This window comes from Hermetia illucens, chromosome 6 (assembly GCF_905115235.1).
Source record: "Hermetia illucens chromosome 6, iHerIll2.2.curated.20191125, whole genome shotgun sequence".
NCBI lineage: Eukaryota > Metazoa > Arthropoda > Insecta > Diptera > Stratiomyidae > Hermetia > Hermetia illucens.
The window spans coordinates 47,311,560-47,330,150 of record NC_051854.1 but is presented as its reverse complement, the minus strand read 5'-3'; the positions used below and the strand labels follow the sequence as shown (position 1 = coordinate 47,330,150).

General features: G+C 46.2%; 1 protein-coding gene across 4 annotated transcripts in view; it reads right to left on the bottom strand.

Annotated features, from left to right (window-relative positions):
* Positions 1-1,650: 1,650 nt before the first annotated feature.
* LOC119659545 (probable multidrug resistance-associated protein lethal(2)03659) overlaps positions 1,651-18,591 on the bottom strand; it is a 43,394-nt gene continuing 26,453 nt past the window's right edge. For all 4 annotated transcript variants that reach the window (XM_038067693.1, XM_038067691.1, XM_038067692.1 and 1 more), the window contains exons 2-11: positions 12,890-12,991; positions 12,750-12,835; positions 12,515-12,674; positions 12,091-12,451; positions 11,617-12,034; positions 4,595-4,901; positions 3,719-4,531; positions 3,145-3,662; positions 1,897-3,071; positions 1,651-1,841 (exon numbers count right to left, since the gene is read on the bottom strand). In XM_038067693.1, coding sequence (XP_037923621.1) covers positions 1,833-1,841; positions 1,897-3,071; positions 3,145-3,662; positions 3,719-4,531; positions 4,595-4,901; positions 11,617-12,034; positions 12,091-12,451; positions 12,515-12,674; positions 12,750-12,835; positions 12,890-12,966 — 3,924 coding nt within the window. In that variant the 5' untranslated portion in view covers positions 12,967-12,991 and the 3' untranslated portion in view covers positions 1,651-1,832. The remainder of the gene's footprint in view (positions 1,842-1,896; positions 3,072-3,144; positions 3,663-3,718; positions 4,532-4,594; positions 4,902-11,616; positions 12,035-12,090; positions 12,452-12,514; positions 12,675-12,749; positions 12,836-12,889; positions 12,992-18,591) is intronic.

Here is an 18,591-nt window from a genome sequence, read left to right as displayed (position 1 = left end):
AATGATGAACTGACCGGTCTTCGATCAGCCTGCCACCGAGCCAGAAGAGCGGCTCAGAGGGCGGTAGGTAGAGTCGATCAGGGGCAGAAAGAGTGCGCCTATAAGGCAGCCCGTAAAACCCTCAAGCTCGCCATCCACCGAAGCAAAACAAAATGCTTTAAGGAGCTCTGCTCAGAAGCGGACATCAACTGTGTATGCTCTGCCTTCAGGACTGTCTCAGATGATGCAGCATTCGTCATCTCTGGAATGATGCCGATTGACATCTTGGCAGATGAGATGGCGAATATATACAATGCAAAGCCAACCTCTTCCTCATCGCGGACGAAGAACGCTGAGAGGGAGAGATCCATAAATAGATGGCAAGAGCGGTGGGAACGCTCGGGAAAGGGCCGGTGGACGCACAGGCTCATTCCTGCCATCAAGGAGTGGTTGGAGAGACGACACGGTGAGATTAATTATAATCCCACCCAGTTTCTCACGGGACACGGAGGATATCTCCAATACCTTCACAGGTTTAAATTGGAGACCTCACCCGATTGTCCAAATTGCAATGGAGTCCCAGAGGACCCAGAGCATGTATTCTTCCACTGTCCGAGATTTGTGGAAGAAAGGAGGAATTTAGAAGAGACTCTAGGAGAAGTGCTGGTACCAGAAAATCTGGTACCGAAAATGCTAGCACATCAAGAGAATTGGGATGCGGTCAACTCCATGATCGCATCTATTCGAGATAAATTGCGAAAGGCAGAGGAAAGGAGAAAAGCGCGGTCACGTGCGCCGCGTATAGAAGGAAGGTGACAAAGCTAGAGTGAGCTGACTCCGCCCCGTGATGTAATACCTTATGGTGGTTCCGCGGGGCAGGGAGGGAGTCGGGGGTGGCTTTAGTGGGTAAAAATCCCACACGCTGGTGTGTCCAGACCAGTGTCTTTTTGAAGATTTCCACCTCCTCAACAAAAAAAAAAGGCGTTATACTCAGCGACGACATCCTCCACGCTGGTGGGGCAGTGCAGAAACGCGTCTGTGCGGCACGTTTAAGGCCGCTTTCCTTCCTGGTCATAAGAACATAGAGGGGAATAAGCGGGCTGACGGATTGGCTAGGCCTGGCTTTGCTCTTGGCAGTCCTTCGGCGAGCACAGTTGGTGTCTCGCTGGCTACTGTCAAGGGCACTCGCACTACTTAGCAGCCGCTGACCTCAGATGGTGAAGACACATCACCTGTGCCAAGTTAAGGAAGATTTGACCCGCTTATAACAAAACCCATACAATCGCATACAAAATTACGCCGGTCTGCACGGGGCACTAGCTCATAGGGCATACCCTACAATTTACATTACCGAAGCTGCGGAGAAGGGGAGAAAACCCTCAGGGACTTCCTTTGCGATTACCCAGCTCTAGCTAGAGTCATGGTGTTAGGAGTTCGTGGCATCAAAACGGCGCACCATAGCGTTAGTTCGGCCCCTCAGAGTGGCCGCTGACACCTACCTATCTACATCAACTTTTCGGTCATTTCCCCATTTAGTAGGACGTAATATTGCCAAATATTAACTTACCACGCAACTGAGTCATCCGGCGTCCGATCACAATATAAATCCCTCTACCATCGGCAAGGAAGTACCAGGAGTTCGGGTTTCTTCCTTTAAGAAATAATATAGCATTTTAAATTTTCTGAAACAATTCAGGGACTTTTTAATTCATAATACAAAAAACAGACACAGCACGTAAATAAATAAAATCTTCAGCTTAAAAAGTAATTAAAAATAAAATTCGTCCTTCACGAGGCAACCCAGAAGTTCTATCCTATACGGCATGTACTATTCCTTAAAGAAGAATTGGCGACTAGGCAGTCTGGAAAGAAAGTAATTGAGACAACTTTGCTTTGATGGATTTCCAATTTACTAACTTTTTTTGCAATATCCAAAAGATGGTCATATGTAGATTGACCAGCCTCTTTCGCCATCTTATTGACAATCGATCCTTCGCGTGCCAACAATGAATACGGAGGACCAAATTCAACTACACGACCATTATCTATCACAAGAAGTCTGTCTAAATCCATCACAGTATGGAGACGATGTGCAATCACAAGAACGGTGCAGTCCTGAAACTTTTCCCGAATTGTTTGCTGGATAAAAGCATCAGTTTGTCTATCCACATTAGCCGTGGCTTCATCCATAAAAAGTATCTTGTTCTCACGGAGAATAGCTCGAGCGAGGCAAATCAATTGTCTTTCTCCGAAGCTTAAATTATGTCCTCCCTCGGATATTTTTGTTTCCAGACCGTTGGTCATTTTTTCTGTTTCTTTGAGGCTGACTTGCTCCAGAGTCTCCCAGATAGCATAGTCGGAGTATTCACTGAATGGATCCAAGTTATACCGAAGGGATCCCGAAAATAGAATGGGTTCTTGTGGAATAATTGAGATTTTTCGTCGCAAGGTTTCGAGAGGCACTTGCATTATGTCCTGGCCATCTATCTTGATCGAACCCTCAATATGTGCCAATCGCAATATAGCATTCACTAGTGATGATTTCCCAGCCCCGGTTCGTCCGACAATTCCAACTTTTTCTTTAGGGAGAATTCGCAGGTATATATTCCTTAAGATAGCGTCATCAGCTTTATCAGGAGAATACCAGAGCGATATGTTTTCAAACTCGATGGATCCTTCCTGCGGCCACGTCGTGGGTGGATCCTTCTCCTCCTCACTTTCTTCTTTTTTAATATTCCCATATTCATCGATTCGCTCGACACAAGTCATTAAGTTTTCCATCTCAGCCGATTGCTTGACACCCCATTGAAGCATTCCAGTTATCCCGATGGCTTGCGTAATAGCCAAGCCAACTTCTCCAGCCGTTTTACTATCTAAGACAACAAAAGTTACAAAAATTATGTAAATAATACAAACTAAGTCCAGGAAGAATCCAAAAGCTTGGCGTATTGAAAGCAGAGTATAAAACACGGAGCTGTGCGTATCCTGGTGAGAATCAAATATCTGGATCAGATTTTCCTCAGCCGAAAATGCATGGATTGTCGAGAGGCCATTTAACGTCTCAATGGTATGTGAATAAATTGGGGAGCGAGCTGAACGATAGGAAAAAATATGGCTTCAAATCAAGAGCCCATTCAAATAATGCTAACAAATCTATATGCTTACTTATTCCATCCATTCTCTTGAGATCCCTCGATGTATTCAAATAGATACGCCTTAAATAAAAAAACATCACAGCCATACCCGCAGTCAAAAGCAAGGACCACTGATTCACCATGGCCACAATTACAATCACTCCAATCAGCGCCATTGCAATTTGGATGACCTCAATCATTACAGTTGGGAGCATTTCATCCACCAGACCCATGTCCTTTGAGAATCGATTCATGATCCGGCCGACTGGATTCGTTCGGAAGAAATACATCGCAGCCCGGATGATCCCTTGGTACATAGCGTTATGAAGACCTATGGAAGCCTTCATGGCCATTTTGAATAGGAGGTAAGTTCTGGATAACGTGACCAATATTGTCCCTGCGGTCAGGACCGTAAAAATATAAATTGGTAGTTTATCGACAGTTTCCATCTGGGTCGGGGGTACTTCTATGATGGTCTCATTATTCACTAGAGCAGAATTGTCAGTTTCGGTAGAGATTCCAGCAGTAACATTGATGTTGCGGTTAACCCTGGAATGAAGCAATTAGTTTAGCTCAAGCGAGGGGTGTGTTCCACGCAAACATACCAGAAGGCTAAGAAATAGTCACTGCCAGATGCAAAGGATTGAGTGGTTATACAAAATACCATAGTAATGATAAAAAGCATGAAACCACCTCCAAGTCGAATGTATTTCATATAGAGCTGGGCTCCAATACCTCCCTGTTTTTGGGACTCTGCATTTTGTCTCTGAACATTAGGATTGTTCGAAATGTGTCCATTCTGTTGCTTGTCCATCTTCTTCTCATTTCCATCCACCACTGATTTGCTATTGGCCAGTTCGTCTCCTTGAACGGGTCTTTTATTCAATTCCTTGAACTCCGGATGAAGTTCCTCCAATTCTGCGAACTCGCCTATGAAATTTATTTTCCCATCATCTACGGCAACTATTCTGTCGATTCCACTAAGGAACTGGAGTTGATGTGTGACCAGAAGGACGATTTGTTCCCGTAGAAGTTTGTTGATGCAATTATTGATTAGGTGACGTCCTACTTGTAAGTCAACAGCACTTAAAGGATCATCAAGAAGATAAATATTCGCTTCACGGTATACTGCCCGAGCTAGCCCTATACGAGCTTTTTGTCCCCCGGAGAGCGATTGACCTCGATCGCCTACCAAAGTTTGGTCACCGTTTCTTAGCAGATTGAAATCATCTTGTAGAGCACATGCCGTGACCACCTCATTGTACCTTTCCAAATCCATACACCTCCCAAATAGGATATTTTCCTGAATAGTTCCATTGAAGAGCCATGGCTCTTGTGAAGCATATGAGATGGTGGCATTATTAGTCTCGATACGGCCGGAAGTAATAGGCAGCTCTCCGAGAATGGCTTGAAGAATACTAAAAATGGATGAGCAGAGATTAGTCATTAAACAAATAAAAATATGCCCTAGACCTTCTTACCTCGACTTTCCCGATCCGACTTTTCCAATAAGCGCTACCTGTTCACCAGGTCTTATGGTTAAAGTGATCCCATCTAGAGTGGGCTTACTATCTTCCTTAGTCCATTTCGCTGTGACTCTACTTAATGCTAACATTGGTTTCAAATCGGATTCTCGGATATTCCTTGAAAGTAACGGAGTAACTTCAGTAGGATCACGAGTCTCTTTATTGTTGAGATTCGTTTTTGAATTGGGCTTCCTCTCATCAAGCAGCATATAGTCTTGGATACGCTTCAAGGATGCAGCAGTCTCACCCAGTTGTTCGATACCTGGAATTTTCATGATTGATTAGCATATGTGGGAAAATCATTGTAATCCGTAATTTCTGAATCAGCGTACGCTGAAACAGAACAACGAACGACGAGAACGACTTCTACTACAGCGAAAGGAGAGAGGAGAGAGGAAGGTGGTCAAAGGGTAGTATAGGTCCCAGAGCAAAACGTGGATTGGTACCCATGATGGAACATAAAACCTGGGAAACACCTACTGAACCAACACCAACAGCTCTACTACCAAACCCTATCTTCACCTCCACATGGTGACCGCCGGGATTTCTTTCTTAACGAAAAGCTGCAGACGGAGAAGGATGAAGGCGAGTCTCCCCCGCCTAAAAACGAGACAAATTGTACCAACTCGTCCTCCAAATTGGGGGTTGGGTAGGGCTGACGTCGAGCGAAGAAGCGACTTCACAGACGGAAAAAGGAAGCCTGGGAGAACCAACAAGTCTGTGAACTAGAAAAGTACAGGGAGCAACCGCACCAAGCGCGCAAGTTTTACCAACAAGTCAGCAGGATGAAGCCTTACACACCTCGATGCTCACCCTGCCGAGACAAAGAGGGAAATCTGATTTCCATCAGAATGAACATATTAGAGCGACGGGTTGAATCCTTTGATGAACTACTGAACAACCAAAACATCGGCGAGTTGGAGGTCCCGCCAACTGAATACGACGGACAAATACTGCCACCATCAAGTATAAAAGAAACAGTCCGTGCAATTCATCGGCTTAAAAACCATAAGCCGCCAGAGACCGATGAAATTACAGTCGAATTGGTTAAATATGGAGGCGACCAACTACACCAAGTGGTTCAGCAACTAATGCTCAAGGTGTGAGACAGCGAATCAATGCCTGACGACTGGCAAAGAGGCATTATCTGTCTCATACATAAAAAGGAAGATATCACGCAGTGCAGCAATTATAGAGGTATCACGTTCCTAAGTACCATCTATAAGATATTCTCCGCTATCTTGTTAGGCCGGATAGCACCATACCCCGAAAACATCGTTGGCCCATATCAAAGAGGCTTCACTCCAGGCGAATCAGCAACAAATAAGATTTTCTCTGTGAAGTATGGTCTTTGATGGGAAAACTGTTGGAATATGGACATCAGTTGCACCATCTTTTCATTGACTTTAAAGCCGCCTATGACAGCCTAGCCAGGGTAAAAGTGTACACGGCCATGAGAGAATTCGGTATCCCAACGAAATTGAGAAGACTGACTAGGCTGACCAATGTGCGAGGCTAGATAAAAGCAGCAGGATCACTCTCAAGACCATTCGACATCAACAACGGTCTACGACAAGGGGATGCCCTATCATGCGTCCTCTTCAACCTGGCCTTCGAGAAAGAGATCCGTAATCCTGAGGTAAATGCAAGAGGTATGATCCTCTTTAAGTCTACCCAACTACTGGCCTATGCTGACGATATCAACATCATGGGAAGAACCACCTGAGACGTACAAACTGCCTTCATTCAGATCGAGCAGGCGGTGATCGGCGCTGATGCGTGATGGGCTGCACATTAATGAAGGCGAAGTATATGGTGGCAACGTCAGCGTCAAAACCAAAAGGAGGAACAACATTGAATCGCGCTGGTCAAACGAAAACAATGAAGATAGGAGACTACAACTTTGAGACCGTTGATAATCTCTCCTATCCAGGGTCGATAACAGCTACGGTGATGAAATCCGCGCACGATTGTTGGCAACCAATAGAACCTATTTCAGCTTGCAAAAACTATTCCGCTTGAAACGTCTCACAATAGGGTCAAAGCTCTTATTGTACAAGACAATGATCTTGCCAGTCAGTCCTCGGAAACTTGGATTCTTAGCAAGAAAAATTGCGAATTCTTCGCCGAGTTCGAGTGAAGAATCCTTCGAAGAATTTTTAGCCCCCTACATGAGGATGGAACCTACATAACGACGAAATCTATGAGCCATGCCATGACCGTTAGGTTGTGGATAAAATCCGGCTCATTAGGTTACGGTGGGCGGATCACTTAATCCGTATAGATGAGGATGATCCAGCCCGAAAAGTCTATAAGGGCAATATCTATGGTAGAAAAGCAATCGCGTAGGTCAAGACGCCAGGCAGCTTTTAGGGATATCGAATTGGTGAACCTCGGCGCAAAACCGGGATGTCTGGAGTTCCTTATTAAGCCAGGCCTAAACCGGATACCGGTTGTGGCGCCGTTGATAATTATGGTGAAAGGAGACGGCTGTAGACAAGCGCCCGAACACCAATTGAAACTATGAAATTTGAACATGTGCTTGGAGTGTTGGAGCCGAGGTGCGAGTGTAAAATGAAGGAAGTTATGTCAACGCCAGCAGACCGGCCATTCATGAAGCTTAAGGAAGAGCTTATTAAGGGCCTTCGCTCATCACAAGAAGCCAACACTCGGCAATTTCTCGAGAAAGAAGGGATCTGCGACCACTAGCCAGCTCAATTCTTGCGTCGACTACGTGGTCTCGCGGGTAGTGAAGCCAAAGAAGCAGTTCTGCGAACGTGAGGGCCCAGAAATAAGTACGGCGTCCGAACCGGGCAATTCGCCCCGTTACCTATTCGTTACCGATAAAGAGTCGAAGCGATTTCCTTATCTCGGTACAGGCGTCGACATATGCGTTATTTTACGTACGAATATTCCTCAAGCATATAAAAAGTCCATATACGAACTCGCGGTAGCAAATGGCTCTGTGACACACATGTATGGCATGGCTTGCCTCGACCTCGGACTTTGTCGCTACTTCGTTTGGCGCCTCGTAGTAACTGACGTTACGAGGCCAATCATCCGGGCAGATTTCCTTGCACATTACAGCTTATTGATGGACCTGGAGAACAGCCAGCTAATCGATGGAGAGACGAATTGTACATTTCGTGGACTTATCTCCGTAAGCAACGTTCCAAGCGAAAAGCTGATTACTTTGAATGAATTGGCTTATCGCCAGCAGTTAGTCAAATTCCCCGAGATTATTCGCCTTGACGACCGTGCTTCAGTGGTCTAACGAAACATCATATCGAAACGGCTCCTGGATTACCCGTTGCGAGCAAACCTTGAAGTTTCGCACCCAGATCCAGCACCCGATCACTTCATTTCTGAGTGCAAGCAGTTCGAAATGATGATACAACTAGGCACGATTCGTCCACCGCCCAGCAGCTGAGCAACTCGGCTTCATATGGTTCCCAATGATAGTGGATACTGGCTGGGGACCTTCAATTTATCCGCCCTAGCTCAGCAACACCATGCCGTCTACATCTCCGAAAGCTGGCTGGACGATGCCATATTAAATTTCGAGCTCTCCGAAGCGTACTCCATTTTCCGTTGTGACAGGGAGCGGGAATCTCGTAAGTCCACCGGCGGTGAAGTCCTAATTGCAATAAAAAATACCCTTCTCCTCCTCTGGCTTTCCTTTTGACTGTCTTGTTTTTCGCGTCTCCTCGCCCAAATTCCTTCCTTTCATTGTATCTTGTATATAAGTTCCCTGTGCTTGCCCTTCTCAACTGTACGAAGGATTGTTTAACAATTTGTCAGAACTCCTTACTGTCAGATTCCCTTCCGGAGATCTTAACCTCCCCATGCTCCACTAGCCTAATCATCCTAGCCTTCCAACAACCTCTCCCATTCTTTCCTTCTACTTTCCTCCTTTATGAACACTTGCTCTGACCTGAATCTCAATACCACGAAAAACTTCTTGGGCCGCACTTTCGATCTCTTTCTTTCCAACCTCCTCGACCGCCACCTTTCTTTATTTCCATGCATATCCCTGTATGTCAAAGCTGACGCTCACTACCCCTCACTTGAATTTGAAGCGGAGTTCCCCGGTTCAAACTCCAAAACTGCGCATAAATTGACTAAGTTCAACTTCCGCGAAGCCAATTTTGGCGGTCTCAACTCAGCTTTAGCGTCTATCAACTGGGTTCACATATTAAGCAACTCAACATGTGATCAAGCTCTTAGCACCTTTTACAATATCCTGTCCGATCTCCTTTCCTGTTATGTCCTTTCTTCTCCTGATCGTACCCAACTTAGTTCAAAACCAAGATCGTTAATAACATTCGCTTGAAACATGCACCGCGGAAGAAGTTTCGGGCTTCTAAGAATGACGCCAACCATGTTCACTTTAAGGCTATGCGCTCCACTGTGAATTCGATGATTAAAAAAGCGCATAAAAGGTACTTGTTGAGCGTCTAAGCCGCCTTGCTCGCGGTAACTTGAAACCTTTTTGGTCCCACATTCGCTATTGTAATTCCACCCACTCTTCTATCAGTTTTGCTGACTCCACTGTCAACTCCCCACAACAATCCTAAAACCTTCTCTGCTAACTAATTTCGTTGCTAAATGTTTTAATCTACGACCGAAGGTACATGCTATTTACACTGATTTCTCCAAAGCTTTTGATACCGTTGACCATAATATTCTCCTCTCCAAACTCTCTCTACTCAACTTCCCTCCTTCAATCATCTCCTGGCGTTCCTCCTATCTCTCATAACGTTCCTGAAGGTGGTGGTTACTCATTTCGTTCCTTCTCTCCTTGGTCTGGTGCTCCCCAAGGCTCTATTCTTCCTGTTTCTTATCAATGACCTCGCCTACATCCTCACCTGCCCGTGTTTGCTTTACGCAGACGACCATAAATTATTTGCCTGTGTTTCGTGTCCGTTGGATTGTGCTCTTTTGCAGTCCTACCTCGATACTCTGGACCGTTCGTGTTCAGCTATTTCTTCGCGACCATAAACTCCATATAGTTCTCTATGAAAGTAGGTTGAACTACAGATAGAAACCTTTCTTTCCCAGTTTCAACCTCTTCCGGACTGGCCAACTCTCAGGGCCGCAACACCAGCGGTGGAACGGCCGGCTTCACCTCCGAAAAATTTTTTGCCACGCAAATACACCCACCTCCCAACAACTCCAAATCAATTGAAGCTACCCTGATCTCCTTCGGATCCCAATTAACCTCGTTCTTCGTCACCACCGTTTACTGCCCTAACCAATCCCCTCGACTCCCTCCGCATCAAGTCCCTCTACGCTTCTCAATCCCACCATCCAGGAAAACAATGGTTCTTAATTATCGGTGGAGACCTCAACGCTAGACACCCGTCCTGGTTCAATGCATGGTCGAACCAGAACGAGGAACAGCTCCACCGATTCCTCACAACCACCCATCCCACCCGTCGAGTTCGGCGGCTATGTGCCTCTGCTCGTCGAACGGCGTCCCCGACTTGCATGACAGCATCAATTATGGATCTCCCTGCTCTAAAACCAACCTGCCGGGGAGATAAATCTCCGGTAGCGCATATCGCTTCAGCGAGTCTACTTCTGATGAGCTTTTCGAGCACTTTTCCAACAGTGTCAAGCATACATAGTTGGCGGTATGAAGACGGCAATTCGGGGTCGCCTTTCCCTTTATGGATCAGCGCAAGCCTCGCAACCTTCCAACGAGCAGGGAAAATGCCCTCTTTCAGGCAAGCGTTAAATGCGCCGAGCAGTAGGTCTGGCCAGTGTTGGAATACCAGTTTGTATACCCCTGCTGGAATACTATCGGGTCCTGGTGCCTTCTTGTTTTTCAAAGAGAGGACTGCCTGTTCCAACTCTTTTATAGAGGAAAGTGGACAGTCCTCTGCGCTCTCCTCGCCGACGTCATCATCCCATACGGGGTGCGCAGGGAAGAGTGCCCTTTCAATGCAGTCCATCTGCTCGGCCTTAAGTGAACAAGGTTTCCGCAGAGTTCCGATTTTTCGGCTTACGAGTTTGTAACCGAGTCCCCACGGATCCCCATTCACCTCGTCTACCAGATCTTGCCAGCAGCGAGCTTTGCTCCTGTTTATTGCGCTGCAGAGTCTCCTTTTGGCTGATTTGTAATCCGTCATTATGGTACATGCCTCCTCCCGGTCGCCTAGACGTTGTTTTAAGCGGCGGAGCCTGTGACACTCCTTCCGGAGCTCTGCGATTTCCACTGTCCACCAATACATGGAAGGTTTGCCGCGCCTGGATGTCTTCCTGGGCATGGAGGCTCCGCAAACCGTCGTTATCAGGTTCATAACTGAATTTACGACAGTGTCAGCTGCGGCGCCACCACCCCCAAGAGTACCCTCTACCGTGGCCCCACCTGTTTCCAGAGTTTCGACAAACCTCCCGGTGTTCACTTTCGCGACGTTCCATGCACAGAAAGATCGCCGAGGTGGCGCACACCGGGAGCTTGTGTCCATAATTTCGAAAGCAATGTATTGGTGATCACTTGCCGGGAAGTCTTCCAGGACTCGCCACCCATCCACCAACGACACCAGTGATTCCGACGCGAAGGTTACGTCTGGAATGCTTCCCTGGCAGCCCGATAACAGAATAATAATAAAAGAAAATGTGGCGTACACCAGGACGTCAGACAGCTTTTAGGGATGTCAATTTGGTGGATGGCGGCACAAAACCGGGATGTCTGCACTTCCTTACTAAGGCAGGTCTAGACCAGATACCGCTTGTTACGCTGTTGATGATGGTGATATGTCTACTGCTTAAACAAGACAGATCACAAAATGGGATGAGGCAGCAAAAATGCGAGGAAAATGTAGTTAACACAAAACAGGTCCCGATGAAGAGATTTCTGGAGACCTAATGTTGCAGCTAGGAGGAAGCACTTATTGCACTGTTTAATCTAGTGGACGGAATCCATGAAGCTTAAGCTCTAGCTAAGATTTTATCTTTTCGTTGACACTTACCTCGTGGAAACTGGACGGTCATCACTTGCCGTAATATATTGTAGTAGGCGGTAATAACGAATGCCTTCTCCGCCGTTACCACCTGCCCTAGCAAAGCATAAACCACGAGACTGGTAAAAATGGCGATTCTGGATACAAACATCATGCAAGACAAATTGGTTCCCCGAATATAATTGCTTCGCTGAATCATTCCAACTTCCTCCTTACGGGCGTTTTTCACAAGGTCTTCAAACGGCCTCTCCCAGGCGTACATCTTAATCACTTGCACTCCTTGAATGATTTCATTCATGAGTCGAATCCTAACGTCCGATAGTTTAGCGGTAAGACCACGTAGCTCCGTCATTTTTCGACCCATGTAGTATTGAGCAGGAGACAGCAATCCCAGGATCAGGATGCCGCTGAGAGCTGAAAGGCCTATCTAGAAAAATATATTGCAGATACTAGGATACGTAAAAGTTACATGCATTCATATACTTGTTGATATACAAGAACTATGACCACAATGGTCTCCAATGGCCCTAACCAAATCTGATGTAGGCCCAACATGGCATTATCGATTTTTCCAACATCGTTTGTTAGAAGGTTTAAAATCTTGCCAGAGGTAGTACTTTGCAAAGATGTCCTACTCAACCGCAACGCTTTCCTGTAGATTATGCTGACAAGGGCCACGCGAATTTTCATGCCACAATGGAATTGGTTTAGCATATTTGAATGGGAAAACAACACATTAAGGACGCTACAGAGTACCACGGCTCCTGCATAATAATATGTGGATGAACGATCGGAGTCTGAATAGCGTGACACCAGCAATCCTAGGAATATAGGTTGTGTTATTCTGTGAAGAGAGATGAAGACATTTATTAGGATTAGACTAGGTTTGTGCTTGAGAATCACTTACTTGAGAAAAAAGTCTAAGCAGAATAAAGCAAACCCCAAAGCAACTATTAATCCTCCGAAAACGCGCAGAATAGCACGGTAAAGTTTTGGATGATGGCCTGTATTCAATTCTCGGTGGACTTCTTTTTGCCACGCGCTATGAAGTTTCTTCCCCAAAAGCTCTGTAAGGGCAAAAGTGGTAGACGATTTAGAAACCAGTTAAGTTACCAGCTATTGTAAGAGTTGAAGGGTATTACCGGATTTATGTTCCTTCAGTGGTTTGTAGAGAGTATCTACTGAAGAGTTTTCCTTTTGCGTCTTGGAAAATACAGGAATAACGTACCTAAAAGTGTATCTTGAATTGATGAATAACTTTTATTCGTGCAATAGTAGCTACCAAAAAAATAATTTCGATATGAAGTTGGCTGTCTCCCGTGGATTCGGGGCTCTCTCTTCAATATTGGATGGAGTCATTTTATTTTTTCTTCGCGTTGGTTTTCTGAAAATAGATATATTTGCAATTATACGTTTTTAAGTTTATCAAACTGAGCAGGCTAATTTAAAGTAAACGCAAATTTCAATAAAACAAACAAATTTAAAGAGAATTTCCGGCGTTGACCAAAGTTTTTTTCAGAAACCAGTGTCCGGATAGCTCAAATAGTTAGAGCGCTGGGCTGTCGTAGCGGAGAGTTGCGCTTCAAATCTCACTGATGGCAGAGGGATTTGTGACCATAACTGGATGTCGGATACCAGTCGACTCAGCTGCGAATGAGTACCTAAGTCAAATCAGGGTAATAACCTCGGGCCAGCCCAATGCTGACTACATTGCCTTCTACAGTGTACCACTACCGTCTTGAATGAAGTGCTCTAACACACTTCAAGACCCTCATCCAATATGGATTGTTATAATTTCGGTAGATGCCGATAATACTAGCACTAAGTGTCAAGTATTTAGGCTAGAACGATTCTACCTACTTAAATTATAAAGGGGTGGTGGTGCCCGGTGGTAGGTCAATGGTAGAATCCGTTGAGAACTCCCCACAACATCGAGCACATATGCAGAATCGTCTATTTCTGCATGGTTTGAACCAGACTGTGCGAGAATCCCAGGACATCAAGTGAAGGCGTGAGTGATTTAGGTACAATACTTTTTTTTTGAGGAAGTGGAAATATTCAAAAGACACTGCTCCGGACACATTAGTGTGTGAGTCTCTCCCTGCCCCGCGGAATCACCCCCAAGGGGTGGAGCCAGCTCACTCCACCTTAGTCACCATTCTTCTATACGCGACGTACGTGACCGCGCTTTTCTCCTTTCCTCTGCCTTCCCCAGTTTGTTTTGGATTTAGTTTAGTTTAGTTAACTAGGGGGAGCCGCAACTCCGAGCACTCAGGTCATTGTTAGGCCCATTGTACTATCCCCGTAAGTTGCCTATTCAATGGCTTCCCGCCTACGGTGTTCGCAGGCTTTAGCGAATCTTAGAACATTCTCCAGAGGCAGATTCTGTGTGTGCAGATTCTTCATTGAAGAAAACCTTGCTAAGGTGTCTTCGTCTGAGATCTGAGGATGCCGGGCAGCTGCATAAAAAGTGCAGGGCCGTCTCCTCCTCCTCCTCACATTGGCTGCACATAACCGAAACCACTACCTCAATCTTTTCCATATGGTAGTTTAGGGGGCAGCGTCCTGTCAAAAGCCCTACTAGGGTTTTCATGTCCCACTTCTTAACAGACAACAAAAATGCCGCTCTAGTGGCCCTAGGCTCTTTCACACACTTGATTGCGTAAATCCTTGCAAATTCACCCTTCAGAGTAGACTTCACAGTAGATGGTCGGATTCCAAGAGTTGGTTTTAGCCCCACCATTGTGGATCCAGACCCTCGGTGAGCCAGTCTGTCAGCCTCCTCATTACCGGCGATGTTAGAGTGCCCCGGCACCCACATCAGGAATGTTTCGTTCAGTCGGCCAAGTTTCAGCAGCACCTGATGACAACTCCACACCAACTGGCTTGATATGTCGTTGCCATTTAGTGCTGATAACGCCGTCCGACTGTCGGAACAGATTCGAATGGTGCGACCCCTCCATTTTTGTCGCAGGCATTCTTCTGCTGCCAATGAAATGGCATATATCTCTGCCTGGAATATGGTCCTCATTTTTCCCGAGGGTCGGGCCAATTCTATAATCGAATTCTCCGAGAACACCCCTGCGCCCGATCCATCCTCCATGACTGATCCGTCAGTGAAGATTATTAGGTCTGTAATCTGAGAAGACTCATGGCCACTTGTCGACCATTCTTCTCTTTCGGTGATTACGACAGTGTATGTCTTTTCAAAGGCGAATCTGGAAATCATATGATCGGTCGGCATCAGGGCTACTGGATGTTTTTCAAGGAATTTCCAGATAGACGCATAACCGTTTGATTGGCCGCCTTTCCACGCCCCAATGATATCGAGCCTATATGTGTCGTTGGCCGCTTTCCGTTTCACCTCCAAGTGAATGGTGGGTAAATTTAGGATAGCTTCAAGTGCCGCAGTCGGCGTAGTACTCATTGCTCCAGTAATACTCAGGCAACCAAGTCTCTGAATCTGCGTTAGCAGCTTCCTGCTGTTAGCAAAGTTCAGTCTTGGCCACCAGACGATGCATGCATACATCAAAATGGGTTTTATTATGGATGGATACATCCAGTGTATCCGTTTGGCTGAAAGTCCCCAGATCTTACCTATCGCATTCCTACAGCACCAGAGCAATCTGCAGGATTTCTAATATTGTTCCTGGATATGATGCTTCCACGTTAAGTTGGAGTCGAAATGTACTCCTAAGTACTTGACGGTTTGTGCCAGCTGGATTTCCGCCCCTGCTAAGGTGGGTAGCGTATAGCTGCCTCACCTGACGTTCCTAGTGAACATAACTAGTCGAGTCTTCCTAGCATTCACCGTGAGTCCATTGCGGAGGCACCAGCTGTGGATTACATGCAGAGTTGCATTCAAGCGGTCACACACTGTGTCCGCAAACTTGCCGGTAATTATTACGGCTAGGTCGTCCGCAAATGCTTGTGCGAAGACTTTTTTGTCCTCCAGGAGCCATACCAAGAGTCATAACAGTGGAGAGAGAACCCTTCCCTGTGGGCAGCCCCTGAGACATTCTGCTTCAATAGACTTCGGGCCGACTGATAAGTGGATTTTCCTCCACTCTAGCATGTGAAGTATCCAGCTGATTAGCAGCGGTTCGATTCCATGCCGCATCACAAATTGCCGCGAATGGGCATAATTGAAAGCACCTTCAATGTCTATGAATGCGCCTAAGGGATATTCTTTTTCGGACATCGCCTTATCAATTTTTGCCGTAAGTTAATGGAGTGCTGTCTCCGTGGATTTGCCTTTCTGGTTGGCGTGTTGCCTATGGTGAAGTGGCCAATTAGAAATGTGTGTATCCCTTATGAACCGATCTACTAGTCGTTCTAGTCCTTTTAGCAGAAAGGACGTTAGGCTGATCGGTCGAAAGCTTTTTGCGTCTGTGTAGATGGGGTTTCCTGGTTTGGAAATGAACCACACCTTCACATCCCGCCATTTAATTGGAATATAAGCATGTACTAGGCATGCATGATATATGTTCCGAATGTGTAGACCCAGGGCATCCATTCCTTCTATTACTAGCGCAGGGATGATGCCATCCGGACCTGCAGACTTGTATCTATGGAACGAGTTAAATGCCCATTTCACTCGCTCCAGTGATACTATTTTGCATGCCAGATTCCAATCTCTCGATTCTCCTGTTCTGCTATCATTTTCGGCAGGTTTTCTGCTACCAGAACCTCTCCTAGAGTCTCCTCTAGATTTCTCCTTTCCCGAGCGTTCCCACCGCTCTTGCCATCTATTTATGGATCTCTCCCTCTCAGCCTTCTTCGTCTGCGACGAAGGAGAGATTGGCTTCGCACTGTATATGTTCGCCATCTTATCTGCCAGGGTGTCGATTGGGATCATTCCAGAGATGATGAATGGTGCATCAACTGAGGCAGTCCTGAAGGCGGAGCATACCCTCAGGGCTGTCCTCCTGTAGACTGCGCTCGGTTTGTTAGTGTTAACTGACATCCACAACGTCTCCCTCCAAACTGGGGTCACATAGAGCAAGATTGAGATCACCACCCTGGATATAAGCAGCCTAGAGGTATACCCTGGACCTCCCATGTTCGGAATCATCCTTGCCAGAGCCATACTAGCAGTGGATAATTTGTCGGAAACATACTGCACGTGTTGCCTATAGCTGAACTTCCTGTCTATCACCACCCCCAAATATTTAATGGTCGACTTGGAAGTGATGATATGATTCCCAATTCTAATACAGGCGTAATTTCTCTTCCGACGCTCAGTGATGAGGACTGCTTCCGTTTTTTCCTCCGCAAGTGTCAGATCAGAGCCTTCTAGCCAACTTCTAACAGCACTGATTGCCTCGCTTGAGTATAACTCAGCAACTTCGAGATGCTTTGCGACAACAACCAGCGCTCTGTCGTCAGCGTAACCCACCACTGTGGCTTCCCTCGCAAGAGGAAGGTTAACTACATCATTGTACATGATATTCCACAGTAGTGGGCCCAATACAGAGCCCTGCGGGACACCCGCGGAAACAACGTACTCCTGGGGTCGATCATTGGTGTCATACCAGAGACTCCTTTAAGTTAAATAACTATCGACAATAGCAACAAGAGAGGCGGGAATACCAGCCTTCGTTAGGGATTTCCGTATTAGATTCCGATTGGCCGAATTGGATGCATTTTTCACATCCAGGGTTACTACTACGCAATATTTGCTGGTACTACCCTGCTTTATCAGGTTGATCTAACACACCTCTATGAAGGTCTGCTCCTCCAAAGCTTTTACAGACCAGTCTGAAATCTTTCTCGGTTTCGGGCATGATGGGTATTTGCCTTGTGGCTGGACACATGTCTCAAAGAAGATTGCCTGGTGATCTTTGTAGGTGTAGCGTTCACTGACGCACCAGGACATACCAGCGCAGGGCTGACAAAGGTCAGGTCTATAACCGAACCTGACCCCCCTTTCTGAAAAGTATTTACAGCACCTTCCTTAGCCAAAACTTTGTCCATCTATGCAAAAGTTTCTAACAAACTGCGCCCCCTGACATTTGATTCTCTGCTACGGATCTCAAGGGCCCAAGCGTGGAAATCACCAGCACTCAACTTTGGACTTCATCCCCTTGCAACGAGAACAAGATTATCAAACATTTGCTTGAATTCAGACAATGTCAGATTTGGTGAGGCGTAGGAGCTGTATACGTATACACCACTTATTTTTGCCCACACAAAGCCACTGGCTGCCTGACTTGCAGTACATTGTATGGTCTGCTGACTGCAAGCCCTATCGCCGCTCCACCGGTCCAATCTGTGACCCATATGCCACCATGACGGTTTCTATACGGTTCACTTATGATGGCAATTTCCATCTCAGATTCGAACGTGGTCTGGTCAAGTAAACCTGTAGGCGTCATTATTTGAAAAACGTGTTCTGTACACCAAAAACATATTTTCCCGAAGATCTCTAACAGTGCCAACTAACCCGAGGTGTGGGGCAAGTTGGTGTGGCACGACAGCCTCAATTTTAATTTTCTGTGCGGAAATGCAACTACCGCACAACAGATGCCACCACTAGGACTCTCCACAGCGGGTGGCCCTTAAATTCGCTAGACTGCGTGGCCATGCCTGGAAACCGAGTCGATTGGAGAAGAAGCGGAACGCGCCTAGTCTTTCCATAGCCGCGAGCGAACGCAGAGCTCACACATCTTAAGAAGTTGATTATGCTGCAGTAATTTTAAATAGAAATTGAATTGATTTTAAAGAGCAAGTTTTTGGAGATTGAATTAATTAAAAAAAAGGGAAGTTCGCTAAATGTAAACAATCAAAATGAATTATATAAAAAAAATGTAGCCTAGCCTGGCTCCGAGAAAAGAAGTGGGCTCATTCCCTCGAATGACCAAGCGGTTCCACGCAATCCATCTCGGCCTCATAGGCCCGTTGTGAGATTCGCACGGCTTCAAGTATTGCCTTACAATTATCGACAGGTTCCCGCGGTGGCTGACATTACAGCGTGTCGAGAGT